This window comes from Narcine bancroftii, chromosome 1 (assembly GCF_036971445.1).
Source record: "Narcine bancroftii isolate sNarBan1 chromosome 1, sNarBan1.hap1, whole genome shotgun sequence".
Classification (NCBI taxonomy): Eukaryota; Metazoa; Chordata; class Chondrichthyes; order Torpediniformes; family Narcinidae; genus Narcine; species Narcine bancroftii.
In genome coordinates, this window is record NC_091469.1 from 405,641,784 (window position 1) to 405,662,187 (window position 20,404).

The following is a 20,404-nucleotide window of genomic DNA, read 5'->3' on the forward strand; positions in this document are numbered from 1 at the left end:
AATGTATCGTTTCTGTCTTCCCTTCTTTAGAGAGTCCCACCTCTCCTCATATTCCTGGTCCGGGTGGATGGTGTAGTTTAATGTAACATGCATAGGATCTAGTGGATAATGGTAATCCCCATACCGGGGAATACTGGCCCTCCACTCAAAAAACTGTTTAATCAGCCCTGGGCCTGGTTCATCATACAGTAGCCGACTCCAGAAAATACTAACCTCCACAGAGTCTTCTGAAGCGTTAGATGGGGTCATTACTATAAACTGTCCTCCCCTTCTTATTGTATCCCCTGGGTATGTTAACCGAAGGCCCTTCTCAGAACATTGTATGGTTATTCCTAGTTTGGTAAGAATGTCCCTTGCTAATAAATTAATGGGGCAACTTGGCACAACCAGGACAGGCGTTTTAACCCTTTGTCGTCCAAATGTCATGTCGATGTTATCTGTATAGGGCTGTGTTTCCTTTATCCCGGAGAATCCTATTGTAGATAATGTTTTGCCCGAAAATGTGCTCCCTGGGGGTTTTTTAATCACTGTCGTAACTGCTGCCCCTGTGTCAACCATAAATTCAATTTTTTCTCCATTTACCGTCCCCCAAATTTTTGGTGGCTCCCAGGGAGGCGTGATTTTTGATTCTCCAGGGCACCTTCAATAATCAAATTCAGCACCTTCCTCAATATAGTCATTACACTGAGGTGCCTGGACTTGTTGATCACTCTGCCACCCCCCGATTCTCTGGGGCCCATCAATGTGTCCACCCCTACCCCTTGCTTGTCCTCTTAAGTTTCCTCCTCTTCCCCGATAGCCTCTAATAGAGGGTAATCTTTTTCCCCTTGCTCTCCCAGCCTCCGGACAGTTCCGCTGGTAGTGTCCAGGATTTTGGCAGTACCAGCATACTGCATGTTCCCCTCTATACATTGTACCTAGCTGTCTTTCCCAACCATTTCTTACTTGGGGTCCCGGATTTATCACTGGCCCCATGACCTGTGGGACTATCTGTTGGGCCGCTAATTTAACCCCTATATGTTCTATGGCTCTCACCAATTTATCGGTTGTCTTGTCCACCTCCTTCTGGGACGCACTTTCTGACTTAGCATGCTCTGATTGACGATGTCGTTTGATTGCATGTGTCAGGTGTCTTTTCCACAAATCCTCTGACATTGTCTCTACTCCCACAATGTCCCTTAATTTTGCTTGAACAGTAGCAGGTAGTCCGTTTATTATCCCATTACGAAAGTGAGCCCTTCCTAAGGGGCTGTGGTCGGGTCTTTCTCCAGTCCCTGTTTCCCATAAGTCCTATGCTCGAGTGGGACTTCCTTTAGTTGAAGGGTTACCAAGGCATCCAAACTATAGGGTGTAGGAAATGTTTCTCTAAGTGCTTCCCAAAATTTATTCCGAAGTGGGTTAAATTCTATTTCATCCCCCAATTTACTGCTTCTTACAATTCTCTCTATTTGCTTCAGGGCCCCTTCTGCCTTTAATTTTATCATGATAGTTCTGACATCTGCGAGTGCTAATTGTTCTTGGCAGGTTTCTCGCTCAAAACAAGAAATCCATGGACTAGCCCCATTACTCAACGGAGGTAGTTTTTTCATTAAACTCTCTAAGTCCATTCGTGACCAGGGTACATATTTTTGAGTTCCCCGTCCCGTGATCAGTAATGGGCATTGATATCTCAATTTTGGGGATTTCTGCTCCTTCTTTACTCTTGGCATGCATTTATTTATCCCACCTTGTTCTGACTCTTCTTCGTCACTGTCACTGTCCCTATCAGCTTCCAATGTCTCAGGGTCAAAGGTATATTGGTCACGTTCATCTCTAAGATAATCTTTTCGGCCATAGTTTAGTTGTTTCACATCTTTCTCTTTTGTTCTAACTATGTCCAGGTAGGCATGTCTATTTTTCTCCCTCCCGAGTCTTTTCCTTTTACTTTCCTCCCATGGTGGATCATATCTCGTTTCCTCATCTGTACTACACTTTTCGTCCTTTACTCCTATTACCATTCCTTCAGCTTTAATTTCTCCTGACAGTGTTGTAGTTATCTTTTCCACTTCCTTCAATACACCTACCATTAATTCTTTTTGATCCTCACTGATCTGCCCCAGCACATTAATATCTCTGTTTAAGTTTTTAATGTTATCCTGAACCTTTTTCATGTTCCATTTCTGTATCTCTAACTCCTTTTCTATTTTCTTGGACTCCAGAGGGGTCTCTACATCTATTACTCCCCCTTCTATTTTTATTAAAGGGGCCTGTACCTCGTCTGATGTGTCCCTATTCCCGAGGTTCTTGTCACACCCCAGTGTCTCAATATCTGGATATAAGGGACGTGACTCCAGGATCCCATCTGGGGTGTCAGGGGTACCTTGTGACTCCACATATGCATAGGGTGGGGGTCTATAAGCTATTTCTACAGGGGCCATAATAGGTGGGTTATCAGGGAGACCAAATTCTTCGAATATAGCTAGGACATCGCGGTACTGCATCTCCTTGTCTCTCACCCTCTTTTTTGCTGACTCGCGATTAAAGATTTTGTTTTCTGTGTCCCGTTTGTATAATTGTATAAGACTCACTTATAAATGATTTATTGTCAGAGTACATACATGACATCACATACATCCAGAGACTATGAGAGAGAGAGAGAGAGAGAGAGAGAGAGAGAGCATAGCGAGAGAAAGAGATAGAGAGGCAGATACACAGAGCACAAGAGATAGAGAGAGAAAATGCCTTGCACTGGCCCCACTGGGAGAAAAGTCTTCAGATTAACACTTTTGTTTCAAAGGTTTTAAAAGGTTCTCATCCTGTGATCACTGGTCTGGATCAGATTGGGTCTCCCACCACTGGGAACTATCACTCCTTCCTTCCCTCCCACCTCGAGTGAGCTACACGTCAGCCCACAATGTCTGCCCTGATCCCGCAATGGTGGGGGTGCGGGAAAGAGGGAGGGAGAGAGGATAAAACAGGATCCCATTTGATGCGGAACTGGAATTGTGGGCACAAAATTAAAACCAAATTGTATTTCTCTGCCCTGCCCAACCTGGGGATTTCAGGGCAGCACCGCCACAGATTGGGATTGGGAGGGGGAGTGGGTGAGAGAGGAGGGGGGGGAGAAGAGAGAGAGGGGGAGGGTGAAAGGAGGGAGGGAGAGAGCAAACCCGGACACTTCGTGGCTGGAAACTGGAAACAGGCACTTTTCCTTTCCCTTCTGTGTTTTGTTTCTTCCAGCTTATCTAAGACACTACGCTTTAGAATTTTGTTTCCCTCACCTGTCAGGAACATCTCAGCGCTCCCGGGTAACCACCCCATCTTCCTCCAGCGATCTACACATTTTCAGAGAATTTTTTGTTTCTCCAATGCCACATTACTGGTATTTCGCTCCTCTAATTCCTGATTAATTTCCTTAATAACTTGGTCAAAAGTCTTAGCAGGCAACTGTACAGCCATAGCTGCGGGACCGCTTTCTAATGCCTGTTTTAATTTAGGTTCTTGTCCGTTTAGGGGATCTATGTCAACGAAAATTGCTTTTAAAAATGTCTCCTTGCAAGCTGGATGACTAATATCTTTTAAAGGAACAGTCTCTAAGTCTTGTCCTCCAATTGACTTCAGACTGTCCTGTATACTCTGATTGCTCGTTTTCCACTCTCTGTTTTCCCAAAGGGGTCTGAAAGTTAAATTACAACTAGAAAACCAAATATTTGGGCTATACTTTTGTCCTGTTTCCCTGTACCAATCTATGAATTTACGTAACTTTATCTCCTTGGTGATGTTGGGAATACCCTCATTTAACTTATCAAAAGTATTTCGAATAAACCGGGTGTCTCTTAGGAGTTTATCAACTTTTTCATTAATATCTCCTACCTGATCCGGACACAGCTGTCGCAGCCTTCTGTCGTCGTTCTTGTTCACCAGGCAGGCGTCCCTGAGTACTTTTTTTTGTTGTCTCAAGGTCTCTAGTGTCTGCTGTGGTATTCCACCACGGCGAATTGGGGAAATAAATTCTTAACTTCTCAAGTGTACAGACATTATCATACCTACCGGACATTTATAAGTCAGTCTCTCAGATACAATTGAGGCCAATAAGCCTGAACCTTTGTTTTCTTTCAAAGCCCAACCTTCACGTGGGAGATTTCTCCTCTTAATAACCAGTTTAGGGCAGAAAACTCAGGTCCTCAATTGTTTATAGACCACCTTCTCACTCTATTGGACTTTGCAACGACACAATAAAGACTTTTAAACTCTAGTAGTTTCTTGCGAAGCACTTAATAAATGTCATTCAAACACCTTAAGGACTTTTATCTTGTCTGTAATCACTTATGTGTTACAATCCTGGCATGCGACCTTCAATTGTGGTCGTCTAATTTGTCCGATCTCCAGTTCTTACTGACAATCATAAAGATTTAAAAAAAAAGAGAATTTTGTTAAAACAGGCTTCTCTGGACCTTTTTATCAGCCGGCTGAGATGATTGTCAGAAAAAACAGAAACCGTCGTCCAGTGTTCACTCACCCATCACGTCGGGGTCACCAAATTGTTAGGTCTGCTTTGTTCATGAATGAGTGAGACAAACACCAGACTGAGTCGAAATCAGGGTTCTTTTTTCTTTATTACCGGATTGTAACACTTGCGACTAACAATGTTAGTCGGAGAATGCATTCTGCCGTTATCAGCAAAATGGTGATTTTTTATACCCTTGGATACGTGCTTAGAACATCATCATATCATTACTTGTCCAATGACTAAAACTGTTGCTATCCTTTCCCTGCTAGCTTCCTGCCTCTCAATCCATCAATGTCTCTCTTATCTTGTAAGTACAAGGATGCATTCACATCTTGTTACAGCCCTGCACAGGGTAACTCCTTACACATTCCCATCTCATGATGTTTTACCTAACAGGAGTACAAGGACACCTCCCCTTCTTGTTACAGCCCTGCACAGGGTAACTCCTTACACATTCCCATCTCATGATGTTTTACCTTACAATAGTCATAGTGTTTTACAGCATATTCATATGCTCTTTGGCCCAACTTGTCTGCACCAACCAAGGTAGTCCTATCAGCCCATATCCCTCACATCTGAAACTTTGACTGACTATTTCTACCCATGGATGCTGTTAGACTAGCTGAATGCCTCCAACAATTCGCTCAAGATTCTAGCATCTGCATCTTTTGTGTTTTTATCTACACCTTTCCTATACATGTACCAATTAAAATGAATATTACAATTCTGACCTCTGTGGTGCCTCTCAGATATCTTGTAAATCTTTCCCCTCTCACCTTAGATCTTTGTATGCCCTCTAGTTTTAGATTTTTGTTCTCTCAGGTAAAAGACTATGACTATTTACCTTTTATCTATGTCCATCATGATTATATAAACCTCATAAAGAATCATCTCCCTTTTTTATCCTCCAGGAAGAAGAGTCTCAGCCTATAATGCAAGTACACCAGTCTCAGTAACAGTCTTCTGAATCTTTACCCTTTCAAGCATAATGATTGTCATTTCTATAGCAGAATGGCCAGAACTGAGCACAATATCCTATACTGTCTCACCAGTTGTAACATGACATCACTACCATTGTCCTCAATGTCTTGATCAATGAAGCACATGTCAAACACCTTCATCACCCTTTCCATATGTGTCACCAGTTTTATGGATCTATATACCTGTAACCCCAAGTCTCTCTCGGTTCTGCAACAATCTCCAGGACCCTATTATTCATGCTACAAGTCCTGCCCTGTTTTAACCTACAAAAGTGCTACACCTCACACTTATGTTCCATCTACCATCCCGTGGTCACTTTCCCAGTTCCTCTTGATCAAACCTTAAACTTTGAGCAGAGTCCTAAAGGGCATAGAGCCAGAAAAAAGTTGAGAATGGCTGATATAGATGTGAAAGAACAGTGGACGCAAAACCAATCCCTGTGGCACACCTCTGGTCACAGGCCTTCAATTTGAGTAACAGCCTTTCATTACTGCCTTCTGTCTCCTACCATCAAGCCATTTCTGTGCCTAATTAGCCAATTCACTTGGATGCCATCTAATGTTCCAGATCAGCCTACCATGTGGGACCTTCCTAAAGTCCATATAGTAAACACTTACCACCCTGTAGTAAAACACAAAGTCCGCAGACACAGTGGTTGATGTAAAAGCATAATGCTGGAGAAACTCAGCTGAACAAATAGTGTTTGTTAAATAGCAAAGATAAAAATACATAACTGACCCTTTGAGCCTGAGCCCTTCAAGGTATGGAAAAATGTTGGCAGGAGCCCAAATAAAAAAGGTAAGAGGGGAGGACTGATTTTTCCATCTGGGGTCTCTTCATCCAAATGGCATTAATATCAACTTCTCCAGTTTCTGCTAACCTGGTCGTCTTTTCCCTTCCCCCGTCTTCTTTCCCTCAGCTCTCCACCCCCTTCCCTCTCTATTCACCTAGCCATCCCGCCTCCCCTGGCTTGCTGCTGTATCCTCCCTCCTTCTTGACCTATTACATCCTGCCTTTGCGACCACACCTCTCCCTTTACCTTTTCATTTGGATGCCCGCAAACATTTTTCTAGACTTAAATGAAGGGCTCAAGCATGAACTGCTGGCTATGTATTTTTATCTTTGCTGTATAGCGGACATGGTTTGACCAGCTGAATTTCTCCAGCATTGTGCTTTTACTTATTACCCTGTCTCTTCTTCAAAAAAAACCTCAAATCAAAACTGTGAAATATGATTTCCCAGCAATAAAGCCACTCAGATTATCTTTAATAAGTTTTTGCCTTTCCAAATGCATGTTGATCGTGTCTCTTAGAATCCCCTTCAGTAACGTGGCCATGACTGACTTTCACCTTAAGGCCAGTAGCCTTTCAGCCTTTCTTAAATAAAAACACAATATCAACCCCTCTTCACCTCACCGCTGACACCTCACCCATACCTAATGATGATGCAAGTATCTCTCTTGTGCATGTTGACGTGATATTTAGAGAAATGTTTTCTTAAACTGATGAGGGAACAAAATAAGAAAACATTCTTGATTTGTCCACTTATTGTATACATGTTATGCAAGAATTAAGTCAGGTTCAGTGGGTTCACAGAGAACTGAGTCCAGACACAAGGTGACAAACAAGGAGTAATCTTTATTGTACACACGGGGAAATCCTAACAGGCAAGACATAAAAAACCACATAAAAATCCAACTACGTTGGATACAGCGATCTCCGATACAAGTGGCTACCTACTCTATCTCTATCTCTCTTCGTTACACATGTGCAATAATATATGGTTACTGACACACTTACAAGACAGAGGCTTCAGTAGACACTCCCGATTCCTGTACCATTGGGATGCATCTCAATATTAAGCAATATTCAGTTATTAACAGAGGTAAAACACAGAATTCTATTGACACTGTGGTTAAGTGAAAAAACACACAAATGCTGGAGAAATTCAGCAGGTAAAACAGCGCCTTAATGTAGCTAAGGTGAAGATACATCACCAACGTTTCGGGATTGAGCCCTTCATCAAGGTGTGGGGGTGGGGGGTGCTCAGGTAGTGCTGAGCTTGAAGTGTGGGTGGGTGAGTGGGAATATCCCACTCTATTTTGGGGAGTCTGTTTATGTGTTGGCATAACAATGATGTTTCTCCCAGGAACGCAACCCATCATGGGTCTCTCGGTCCGCATAATATTACTTCCTCGTTTTTAGGTGGACCCTACGGCTGCACACTGACACCCAACTGAGCTCCTTAAGGTCCTGCAGGAGGGCCTTGTCTGCTTTATGTAGGTCTGATGTGGCCAAATGTCATGAAAGTGGATCCCCCCCAGCCCCTCCTGTGCAGTGGGGTGCAAGTTTAACTGGTCCACCATTCCTTGCAGCAAGCTGAGTCATGCCTTCAATGTGTGATCGGGTGTCAGCATGAACAGCATTTGTTTGAGGAGACTATTTATTCTTTCAATAAGCCTGGATGTGCCTATAGGGGATATGCAGCAGCCATGAGTTACCAGCCACCACTACCTTGTATATTGTGAGCCCTGATCAGACTGTACCTCCCATGGGACTCCATAAATGGAGGAGAGGTACTTCAGCCTGTAGATGGTGTTGCCCTGGTTGGCCCTCTCACAGGGCATCACCACCAGAACACCGGAATAAATGTCCACTATCATCAGGAGAAAGGACTTTTTATTTTGCAGTGGGAGAAGGCTGACATAGTCTATTTGCCAGACTTGGTCTGCTCCCCAGATGCGACGTATGTGCCCCAGTTAACCCATCGGCCAGCCTTGTGGTTTATTCTGCTGGCAGGTGGGGCAATTATCCATCAGTGTCTGTCCCTCATCATGTGTAAGTGCCACCTCTCGCTTGCCATTGGACCTCAGGTGGGTGCTCTTCCTATGTGCCCATGCTGCCAGGGCACTGGAGTCTGTATTGTCAGAGTGGGTGGAAGGTGAGCAGATTTGCGCTGCACATTCAACGATGGAATCAAATAGCTGACCCCAGGATACACGAGGGGGATGCACATCAGGGACCTCAGGAAGGGGGACGTCGCTCTTAGGGAGGGACATGACTTGCTTGCTCATGCAGCCTGCTGACCCCCTCTGCCCCAACCTCTGCCTGCTCCGCATTGTACCACCTCCAGTTTACAATGGATGACTGTGGGCATGACCTGCCTTGTGAGTATCATCAGCGGACTTGACCCACCACATGAGGGATAGGTGAGGCTGGAGTATTACAGTCTCAGAGGCCATTTGCTGCTCTGTGGCGAGGAGCACCAGATAGCACGGCAGGAGTTGGTGTTCAAAAGGGTTGTAGCGGGAGGTGGGCTTGTGGAGGTTTGGGTGCATAAGTTAAGTGGAACTCTGTGGCTGTTCATTTTCTGCCAGAAACTCCACTTGTCCATGATGGTAGTGGCGGAAACTTGAGAGTTCAAATGGGACCCTTGTCTGACAGGTGGCTAACGGCAGTGCCTGGTTAGCCATGTTGAACGCCATCTGCTGGTCGGGATCCCAATGGATCGTGGATTTTTTTCATGGACACTGCATAAAACAGGCGTACAGCATGGTGAGGAGGGGAATGAGCTGCTCTGGGTCTCAGCTTTATTTGTTGGCACTGCAGCATTTAAAATTTTATTCTTTGCCACCTCCAGAATGTTCCTTTGCCCTAAGTGTCATTGAATACCTAGGAAGAGGACCGGGTGGCCAGGTCCTGGACCTTCACTGAGTTGACTGCCCAGCCAGGTGCGCGGAGTCCTGAGATCAAGGACTCTAGGGCTTGCACCATGATGTCTTTGGTGGCACCCTAGATATCATTGATGTAATGGGTGACATTGGCATCAGGCGGAAGGGAAATATTTTTCACATTGTGGGCTATTAATCCATGGCAGAGTGTGGGGCTGTGGATGAATCGCTGGAGCAGATGACAGTAGGTTTATTGGGTCCTCCCCCAGGTAAAGTCAAACTGGTCTTCTGCATCAGGACTCAATGGAATAGAAAAGAATGTGTTGGCGAGGTCCACAACGGTGTAACAACGTTTGGTGTCCCTGCCCGATGTCCTCCATCAAGGTGACCACATCAGGAATGGCAGCAGGGAGAGTGGGGTGGGGACAACTTGATTTAATCTGTGCTACATGGCACCCAATACTGCTGGGTGCAGACCATGGGAGGGGTGTGGGGCAGGGGGGAATGATGACCGGAGTCCATTATGGTTTCCCGGGTGACCTTGAAGGTGAATTTCCCCTTGTCGGTATACAGAAACTGCTCCTTGAGCACATTCATCCCAAGAATGCACTCGGGGATGCTGCTCCCAAGACAGGGATGGGATGAGAAGACTCGCTGCCTATGGAGAGGCAGAAGGCAACTTCTCCCTAGCCCTTCCATAGACACCCTAGGTCTCCTCCACCCCTCTGGGTTCTCAGAGATAATAGAATGTTCATCACCAATATCAACTAGCACCATCCAGTGCTAGGTGTTCCCGTTTTCCCATGTGAACAGTCACTGGGATAAATGGCCTCAGGTCACCTGGGCAGGACAGGACCACTGAACAGATCCACCAGGGGCATTTTCCTCCATCTTATGGGATGGGGATGGAGGTGTGCCTCGCTGTGATGGGGGGTGTTCTGGTGTGACTGTGAATTGGCCATTTCCTGTCGCACCAGGGAGATATTCTCTGCCCTGAGAGCGATAGGCGCCACCTCTGCTGGGGAGTTCCAGAAGGCTGAGAGGTTGGGTGAGGTGAGTCATTACGAGACTTCCGTCCTCAATCCTCCTACCCCAAAATGAACATAGTGGAGGTGGAAATACCATGGATGTGGGCTTGATCCACGCCAGCATGTCCCAGGGCAAAGTACATTTCCCTGTGGGGTAGTGGGAAAATAGTCAGTGTCGGTGCAACGAACTTGTGCAGGGTCCACCTATGGGGTGTCTCCCGCTCCATATACCCTAGCTACTCCAGCAGGGTGATGGCTTCCTGGACGATCTTAATAGTTGCCAGTCCCATCAAGGGCAACACCACCCCTTTGCGGTTAGTGGCGGGAAGTGGTCACTAGGTGACATATCAAGATGGCAGTCACCCTGGCACCCTCAGGGAAGTTGTGTCCATGGATGCCAGTAATAAGAGCACATTCGCTGATCACCTTCATGTCCTCACCAACCACGTCCCACTGTGGCCGGCCATTCAGGATCCACTCCAGGAGCATTGAGATCTTGGCCCGCACTGCAGCCACCACCCGATCCCACAGGGTGCTGCTCTCGTCAATTCCTTCAGGAGGCACCCGCAGAGCATTGTTGATTGACAGCTGTGCTGAAAAGTTGCCTCTAGGTGGGAGAGGCAGATATGGGAAGATCTCTCACTCCATAGCCTGAGAAGCCATGTGACCTGGTGCTTGTCCGGCCACTGGTGATATCTATCTCGCAGCCCAATTAACTCCTTGGTAGAGTAGTCCTGAACTATGAACTCATAGTGCCCACTTGTCCTCTCGCCATTCTCGCCTACCTCCCCAGTGGGAAGAGCTGACGGAAGGTCCTTGTGGCAGGTTACTGGCCGGGCTTGCAGGACCTCTGGTACAGAGGGGGAAGTACACGTGTAATGGGACTTGGCCTCCTCATCGTCCATCCACACGTCCCCATTCCCCGACCTTATAGCGCCCTCTCCTCTGCAAAATCAGGACCCTTATTTTAATGGGATTGACCTGTCGGCTGGATCAGCTGGCCACTGCAGCTGCCGCATTTTAACCAATCAGCAGGCAGCTTCAGAATATTTGGTCTCGAGGCTGCCCATGGGTGCTCAGGCAGTGTCAAGTGCCTCCTGCATGGAGCCACGGTGGTATTTCAGGGACTCAATCTGTTTGTCTTTCTGAGCATCGTTTTGTTCAATTCTGAGTGATATCCCACTGGTGCTCCACAGCGATATCAGCAACCGTAGGCCGTAGGGCTCCCCCACAACCCCCCCCCCCCCACCCCCCAGCTTCGGAAAATCCTGATTCCTCTGAGAGGAGTGTTCAATCTTTTCCCCATGGGGGTCCAGCCTGTTGACCCCGTCGATCCACATCTCTGGGCCTGCAAGCCAAGCCACTAGCTTGCTGAACCCCTGGTTATCACCTGTTCACTACTAATTTCTACCCCTGATGTTCCCCTGCAATTCGTGGGCCTACTCCTGTAAACTGCCGCCCCCCCGCCCCATTCAGGAGGAGGTACACTCCCACACATGCACCCAACAGGACATCCACACACACACTGGTTAGCACAATAAGTGGTTAGCACACACTGGTTAGCACAGTAAGTGCATGTGTTTCTAAATTCCTTGAACCCTGCTCATTGCACCAATTGTTATGTGAGATTTAAGTCAGGTTCGGTGGGTCCACAAAGAAGTGAGTCCAGACACATGCTAACAAACAAGGAGTAATCTTTATTGTACCACAGGGAAATCGTAACAGGGAAGACACAAAACAACACAATATTAAAACTACATAGGCATTCACATCAGATAAAATGATCTTTGATACCAGTAGCCACCTTCCCTCTCTCCCTCACTCCCTCTTCATTACACACATGCAGTACCATAACATTCGGTTGCTGACACACTCTTATAAGACAGTAAGTGATTTAAAGGGGCCAGTGGTCAGGTGTGCACTAATGGATGGGCAGAGTCTAACCTTGATTGGCAGGTGATGTGACTTTCAATTAAATTCCAGATGGAGAGGTCACGTGACTATCCACATTTCCCCACTGAGTTCCAGATGGAGAGGGCTACATGACCCTCCACAAACCACACTGTATCTCTACCACATGTTGGTAAATCCAAATCTGGAATACTGCATGCAGTTTGCAGTGAACTGGAATTCATTGTCTTATGGATAGATTAGACGACTAGCCCCTCCTCTTGGCTCCACCCCCCATCGGTACCGATATGAACCCTGTTTTCCTGCCTTACCTCCAATTTGCCTGAAGACCATTGTAGATAGCGGTCATTAATTGTAAGCTAATAAAAGAGTGTTTGTTCTCCACACAAATCTTCGAGTACCATCGATCACATTATACAGTTCTCATTGTCTTTCTATATGGGGGGGATGCAAAAAAAATCCAAAAGGATTTACCAATACTGGAAGTTTTAAGTTATAGGGAGAGGCTGGATAAGCTAGGGACTTTTCTCTCTGGAGGTTCAGAGGCTGAAGGCTGACCTTAATGAGGTACACAAAATCATCAAGGCCATAGATTGGAAGAATAGCCACCCCCACCCCACCCCAACCCTCAGCATAGGAGAGACTAAAATTAGAGGGGAGTGTTTTAATGAGTGGAGAGAAGATTTAAAAAGAATGTGAGGGGTAACCTTTTCACACAGAGGATTTTGTGTACATGGAAGTAAAACAGAATCCTGTGGTAGAAGTAAAAACACAAATTGCTGGAGAAACTCAGCAGGTCAAACAGTGTCCTTTATGTAGCAAAGGCAGAGATACATAACTGACATTTTGGGCTTGAGCCCTTCATCAATGAATGAGAAAATGCCGGTGAGTGTCAGAATAAAAGAGTGGGAAGGGGAGGGGGGTGGCAGATGGAGAAGAGAGGGAGGGGACAGCAGCACAGAGAGGAAGGGGGTAAAAAGCTGGTGAAAGAACTGGAAAGGCAGGAAATATGGGAGGGGGAGGAAAAGGCTAGCAGGTTTAATGGAAAGCAGTGAAGTCGATGTTCATGCCATCTGGCTGGAGGTGATTAGGTGGGCACCAAACAGGCCTTGCATGTGAAGCAACACTTCACCTGTACATGCAGAGAACTTAGTTACTCCATTTGGTGTACCCTTTGTGGCATTCTCGACATCGGAGAGACCAGTTGCAGACTGGGAGACCATTTCACTCAGCACCTCCGCTCCATCCTCAACCACAGTGAGCTTCCTGTGGCCAACTATTTAAATTCTGGGTCACATGCCTGCGCTCACATGTCTGTCCGTGGCCTTATGTACTGTGTAACAAGCCCAAAAGACCCCAAAAACCAGCAGCAATAGAGATTCACCACGATAAATGGTTACTTAAATAAAAGTGGTTTTTAATTATCTTTAAACATGGAAACAGAATCAAACTTTAACTTATTTCTATTAACTTAACTCACCCAAATTAACCCCCTTCTAATTCTAAGTGCACGAGTATGATCTGTGTGTAAATTTAAGAAAAGTTCTTTGGTTCACAGTTCAATCTCACTTCTCCTTCTTCCAAGTTCTCTGGTTGCAGGCAATTCTTATACTGTGCACAGATTTTAACATGTATAAAGTTCACCAGACTTTGGTGCTCGAAAGGTAAATGTTTACCACTCAGTAAGGTTCTTTTGAGGTTTGCAGAGAGAGATTTGTTGTTCCAGGATTTCCACAACTGAGGTATCACCAGTAGTCACCTCAATATCTTGCTGATGAACCTTGCCCCATCACGGTTCTCCAGATGATAACCTCTTTCTTTCAGGCTACCACAGAGTTCTTTTCTGTTCCCCTTAATCCAAGAGAAACATCAGACAGATAGCACTTCCAGCCATCCGCCTCTCTGGAGCTTTCTGTTTCAGTTCCAACAAGCTTTTCCAGGCTTGCACTGTACAGCTGCTTTCAGTATCATGCACACTAGCTGAGAGAGCTTGTTTCACCTCTCTCTTTCTCTCTCCCACTGAGACTGCTAGAAAGCTCATGTGACTCTCTCACTTGCCACAAAACCCCCACCTTCTTCTGTAAACCACAGGAGTTAGTCTTCTTGGTCAAGCTGTTTCATTTAGGTGAAAAAAAACCTAAAAAAGCCCCAGGAGTGACCTTTCTGTGCTCTCTGTCAAAACCCTTGCAAAGAGCTTTTTAGCAGCCAGAGCATCTCCTTCTTGTTGCTTTAATTACATCATTTCAATTAACACCTACTTGTGAAATGTGCATAGCATTCTCCATCGTTTCTGTAAATTCACTAAATATGAATTCTTCAGTATTTCATATAAGATCTGTTTTAAAATGTGTATATGTATGTAATCTACTTTAATTTTACCAAATATATATTCCATTACAACTGACCCACCCTGACCACCTGCAGATTGGAGGAACAGCACCTTATTTTCTGTCTGGGAATCCTCCAGCCAGATGGCATAAACATTGACTTCAAACGATGGACATGTAACCATGACAACTGTCAGTGAATTTCTCCATAATTAGTTTATTAACATAGCCAGTAGTTTATTAACATGTGCAGTAGTGTGTTGTAGCTTAATCAACACAGACAAACCCAGAAAAAGGGACAGGGGAAAAGGGCCAGAAAAGAAACTGCTCCATTTGCCTTACCACACCTTACAGTTCTGGTGTTTCCAAAGGTAGTTATTTTTATCATACAGGAATACACAACCAATTTGTACAAATAAAATGATCACACCAATCAGTGTGGTAATGATCAAGTAGTCTGTTTTGGGGAGTGATCTATGCTCGAAAATTGAGGAATCAGTGCCATTGACTCCTTAATGTGATGATCACTTTGCCAGGTATTTGCTGGTTTTTATGCCAATGTTAAAAGTTAAGAAAACAGTGAAGGAGACAACAAATCAATGATTGAGGGTATATTAAGTTTTTAGCTTTGATAACTCATATGATCTATGGGTACAGTTTAAATTGCTCTTAAAGCATTTTGGTGGCATTTAAGAGCAAAAGGGCCCTATGCTAAGCAGGGTTTGGCTGATCAGTTGGAGATGAGCTTCTTTGGGGAAGTTTACACACAGAAGTCCCATCAAAATTAAAGGACTAATAGCCATCATTTCAGAATGCTGAGCAACTTCGAAGACATTTCTGGCCTTTGACTTTTGCTATAAAATTAAAATTTTGTAAAATATTTGTTTTCCATCGGATTCTCTAAGGACAATCCAAGTTTTCAGGAAGATGAGAAACTAGAACAGAATTATCACAATATAAGAAAGTAAGGAATCATCTTGTATATAAATCATAAAGGATAATAATAATTCATAGTCATGGCAAAATTAATTAATGTTGGGATTTCTGTTTATTTCTATAGGGGAAAGGATGAAAAAGGCAGTAAAGCAGTTGGATTTTTCAAACTGGTTTGTTTCATCGCTTCTACTTGAATTGTTTTTCCAGTGTGGTGGGAAACTAAAAAGTGCTTGTCCACACTCGAGGATAAAGGCGAGACCACCACAGAAATCATTTTTTAATGTTGCAACTAAATATTCTGGAAAGGCTGCCTCAGTTGCATTCGAGTATGCTGCTGTTGAGTGCATGGTTAGCATAGGGGTTCGAATCTGGAACTCTCTGTACATTCTCCCCATGTCTTCATAGGTGTCCTCCGAGTGCTATGGTTTCCTACTACAGTACTGTACAAAACGTACGGGTGTTTCAGGTCAATTGGGTGTAATTGGGCAGCATGGGCTTGTAGGCCCGAAGGGCCTCTTACCATGCTGTGCATCTAAATTTAAAAGCTAACATTTAAAAAATTTAAAATGATTAAATGTTTAAAAATTTAAATTTAAAATGATTTGAATTTGATAAGTGCTGCTCAAAGGATTGAATGAAACATATCAACTTGAATATTTAAGTAAGTTGAAAGTTGAAATGAAATTTGATGTATTAACCTTTGCTCATGGTATAACGGTCAAGAAAACATGAAGATACGGCAATTTTTAAGTGATAAGGATTTCTGGCAGCTGAAGATAATGTGAGGAATGTGAAATTATCTGCTTTGTAAAGAAGACTATAAAAACATTTTTCAAAAATAGTGGCAGACTGAAAACAATATGAATTATCCTGTTACTTGCACAAGAGTCAACGTGTGGTAACATCATTTTGAAAGCTGGTTGGTAAAAAAGAGTACGAAGGTCAAATCAGATGTCCCATTGTCACCATTGCTTGAGACTGAATAGCTTAATGTTGGGATTTCAGTCTCCTTCTACTGGGAAAGGAGGAAAAGGGCAGTAAAGCAGTTGGGTTTTTCAAACTGGTTTGTTTCTTCTGATCTACTTGAATTTCTTTTCCAGTGTGGAAGGAAACTAAATAGTGCTTGTCCACACTTGAGGATAAAGGCGAGACTACCACAGAAAATCAAAATTGCAATGTGAATTATACCAGATCACATCCAAATATATATTACAAACATAAAATGCCTTTCACCTATTTATGTAACAAATGATATTGGCGAAAACTAGAGGAGCATGGATTCATGAAATTTAATGATAGGAAGGCCAAAGGCTACAAACAGTTTAAATTAGAATGTGATTTTTTAATTTGTGGACCAGAGCAAATCTTGTTCAATGAGAAGAGGAATGAAAGGAAAATGAGACCACATGTGAGATTTTGGCCAGGAAAACATTGGAATAGTTCAATTCGAATGACTGTGGCATGGACGTGGGCTTCAGCACCCGATTAGCTAAAGCTGTGGAATTTGAGGAGGTAACATGAAGAATGTAGCACTGAAAAGCCAAGGTGAGGAATGAAGAGAATGTTGAAGTTGTGAAAAACTGAGTCATCCTGAGAAATTGGGCTTGCAAAGGAGTAGAATTTATGGTACATAGGTAGATTGTTGAGTGGATTAAAGATTCAGCCTCATAATGTATTACTAAAGGAAATTTAGAGAAAGTAAATAAGAATTGAGACTGGATGTGAATGCAGCTTAGATTTGGAGATTGTTAGTGAAGAGGAGAAACTCAGGTTAGATTTTAGAGATTTAAGAATTTTTACTTAAATGGCATGATACTAAAATGTAATTATTCTACACTTGATATAATATATAAATTTACTGTATATCCTGTTATTGCCAAAGGTTTTGAAGTTGTCTTCTGGCCATAAAAATTTTGATGAGTAAGTGAGCCATCTTGTAAGTTATGTGTAGCCACAGGGAGTTGTCTTTACAATTAATTACATTAACTGATAATGAATGTTTTTTGTTTATATCTGACAGATTAAATGTCTTAATGATGATAGAAGGAGTGATCTGTGCAATTACACACTGGATCATTTTGGAGCTTATAGTTGTTATCTTTGGACAGTTGACTGAGTTTCATCTTCAGTGGAATTCCCCTGAATATCTCTAGTGTAGGTAATGGAAATGTTTCACAAAAACATTTAGAAAAAAAACATTATTATTTCATTTGGTAATCAAACAGAGGGCCTCATTTCCTGTGCAATGACTTGTTGCATTATTATTACATTGAATCTTGCTACTTATACTTGCTTTTGCCACATGCTTTCTTTGGATCTGGAGACTCATTGATCCCTCAGCTAACATGTATACCAAGACAGCTACTCATGTAAATTACAAATTATTGCTTCATTAACATCAATGGACTGAGATTTTCTGGGCATAGAGCTGATGGCACAATTGCTGTAAACACAGGATTCCTGAACTTGCAATTCTGTCTGACAAATTTCACAAATCCCACATAACCATATAACAATTACAGCACAGAAACAGGCCAGCTTGGCCCTTCTAGTCCATGCCAAACACTTTCTCCCACATAACCCCAGTGACCTACACTCAACACGTAATCATCAATTCCTTTCCCATCCATATACACATCAAACTTCTCCTTAAATGCTAACATCGAGCCTGCCTCTACAACATAAATCTGTGTTAACTCTGCCCAACTATCCTTTCACAATACCCATTTCTTTGATTAATTTCCTTATTTATTACCACACAGAACATAACAGCAAAGTACAGACCCTTCAGCCCTGATGATGTGCTGACCTATATATTGATTACCAAAAAAATTAAACCCTTCCAACCTCATAACCCTCCTTTTTTCATTCATCCATGTTCCTGTCAAGACTCTTAAATGCCCCTAATGCTTCAGCCTCCACCACCATCCCTGAAAAGACAGAGGAAATGATGGATCTTCTTAAAAACATCTAGATTGATAAATATACTGCCCCAGGGATTTATCAATCTAGATATCTCAGGTTTCTGTTGGAAGGGAGGAAAAAGATTACTGGAGCATGGGCTATGATCTTTGAGTCCTCCTCAGCCACAGGGAAGGTGCCGGAGGATTGGACCATGGTGAATGAGGTCCCCATATTTAACAAAGGTAATGGGGAGAAACCTGAGAATTATAGACCAGTGAGTCTTACAACAGTGTTGTGAAAACTATTGGTGAGGATTCATAAGGATAGGATTTATGAGCCTTTTTAAGAAGATCGAACACTTCCTCTTACTTAATCTCAACACTGTCCAGCACACAAGCCTATTCTACATTTAATCCTTAATTTTTTTCAAAGGTTTTCTGCATCTTATTTACATAATTTATTTACCATTTCCTTATTCCATAATTTCTTCCAGCTCAGTCTGGAGGGGACCCACCATTGCATTTTTTTTTGTTAAATATCCATAGAAGTTATCATATTCTGGTTTTATGTTCAACATTCTTGTCATGAACAAATTTTCCCAATCTTCAGACTTCTTTATTTTTGAAAACTTTATTTAAAAGAATTTAGACAACTTACAAACATAACAGAAAAAAACCCAATTTTTTATGTATACAAGAAGAAACAAAAATCAAAAACCCCACCTACCCTCCCACCCCTTCAGCCAGCCCCCTTAAGGGGAGCCAAATATAAAGAAAATACAGTGATTATAAAGAATATTTCAAAGTATTTCTATGTTCATATACTCCAAATAAGACCACATTTTAACAAAAAATGAATAATTATCATACAGATTACATGTAATTTTTTCCCATAATAATACATTTTCTCAACTCATTATGCTAGCGTGTTATATTAACCTCCACATTATCCTTCCAATACTAGCTACACATTTTCATGCTACAGATAACACTAGACGTACAAATGCAATTTGAAATTTATCCAACCCTAGTCCTTTCAAAGAAACCATATATCCCAACAAAAGATTGATGGGTCTAACGGTAATTTAATCCTAAATAATTTTTCCAAAACCAACCTAATTCCTTCCCAAAATGGTTGTACTTTAAAACAAGACCAAACAGCATGTAAAAATGTTCCAGTACATAGTCCACATCTAAAACAAGAATCTGAATTACTAAATCCATATTTTTTCAATTTCTCTGGAGTCAAATATAACTGATGTAAAAAATTATACTTAACCATTCCATAACGTACATTCGTCACTTTAGTTACACTATCAGAACACGTAACCTCCCAATTATCTTCCGGAAAAATATAGGTTAAATCACTTTCCCATTTAAGCCTAGATTTTTCCCATTCCGGTTTATCCATACTATCCTGTAACAATTGGTACATATCTGAAATATAACTTTTCTCAGGTACGGAAGAAATCAAAGACTCAAATTTCATCAACATGGGTAAATTAATCTCTTTACCATAATTATCTTTTATCAAAGCTCTGAATTGATAAAACACAAACAGAGAATTTACAGATATATAAAATTTCTCCCTCAATCGAATAAAAGAAATTGGCCTTCTTCAAAATAGTCCTGAATTATCTTTATGCCTTGAGAATTCCATCTCTTTGAATGATTATTAAACATTGAAAAAGGAATAAGCTGGTTATGATATAATAGGGCTTGAATTGGTAATTTACCCTTTGATCCTAAAACCCTGTTTCTTTCAACCCATATCCTTAACAAATGTTTTAATACCGGCATATTACATTCCCGCAATAAATCCGCATTCCATTTAAATATAAACTGATGTATCTCAACTTCAGATATACAAGCCATTTCCACCTTTGCCCAACTCGGAGGTTGGTCCACATCCATCAATCTACTAACAAATTTCAACTGAGCTGCATCATAATAATTTTGAAAGTGAGGTAACTGCAATCCCCCTAAAGCATATTTCTATGTAAGTTTATGTAAAGCTACTTGGTCTAATTTTCCTTTCCATAAAAACTCCCACATTGCCCTATTCAGGTCCTGAAAAAAAAACTTTGAAAGTAAACATGGTGTAGACTGAAGCAAATATTGAATTCAAGGAAAAATATTCATTTTAACACAATTTACTC

The 20,404-nt window shown here is 42.6% G+C and overlaps 2 protein-coding genes across 2 annotated transcripts in view; one reads left to right on the forward strand and one right to left on the reverse strand.

Moving 5' to 3' along the window:
- itgb8 (integrin, beta 8) overlaps positions 1 to 15,519 on the forward strand; it is a 145,042-nt gene extending 129,523 nt beyond the window's left edge. The window contains exon 17 of the mRNA XM_069913836.1: positions 15,467 to 15,519. The gene's annotated coding sequence lies outside the window, so the exon portion shown is untranslated. The remainder of the gene's footprint in view (positions 1 to 15,466) is intronic.
- Positions 1,242 to 4,895, reverse strand: LOC138759795 (uncharacterized). Its single transcript, XM_069930382.1, has 2 exons — positions 4,499 to 4,895; positions 1,242 to 4,374 (listed from the first exon to the last, which is right to left on the reverse strand). The coding sequence occupies exon 2, from the start codon at positions 2,478 to 2,480 to the stop codon at positions 1,242 to 1,244; it is 1,239 nt and encodes a 412-aa protein (XP_069786483.1). The 5' UTR covers positions 2,481 to 4,374; positions 4,499 to 4,895.
- Positions 15,520 to 20,404: the final 4,885 nt, after the last annotated feature.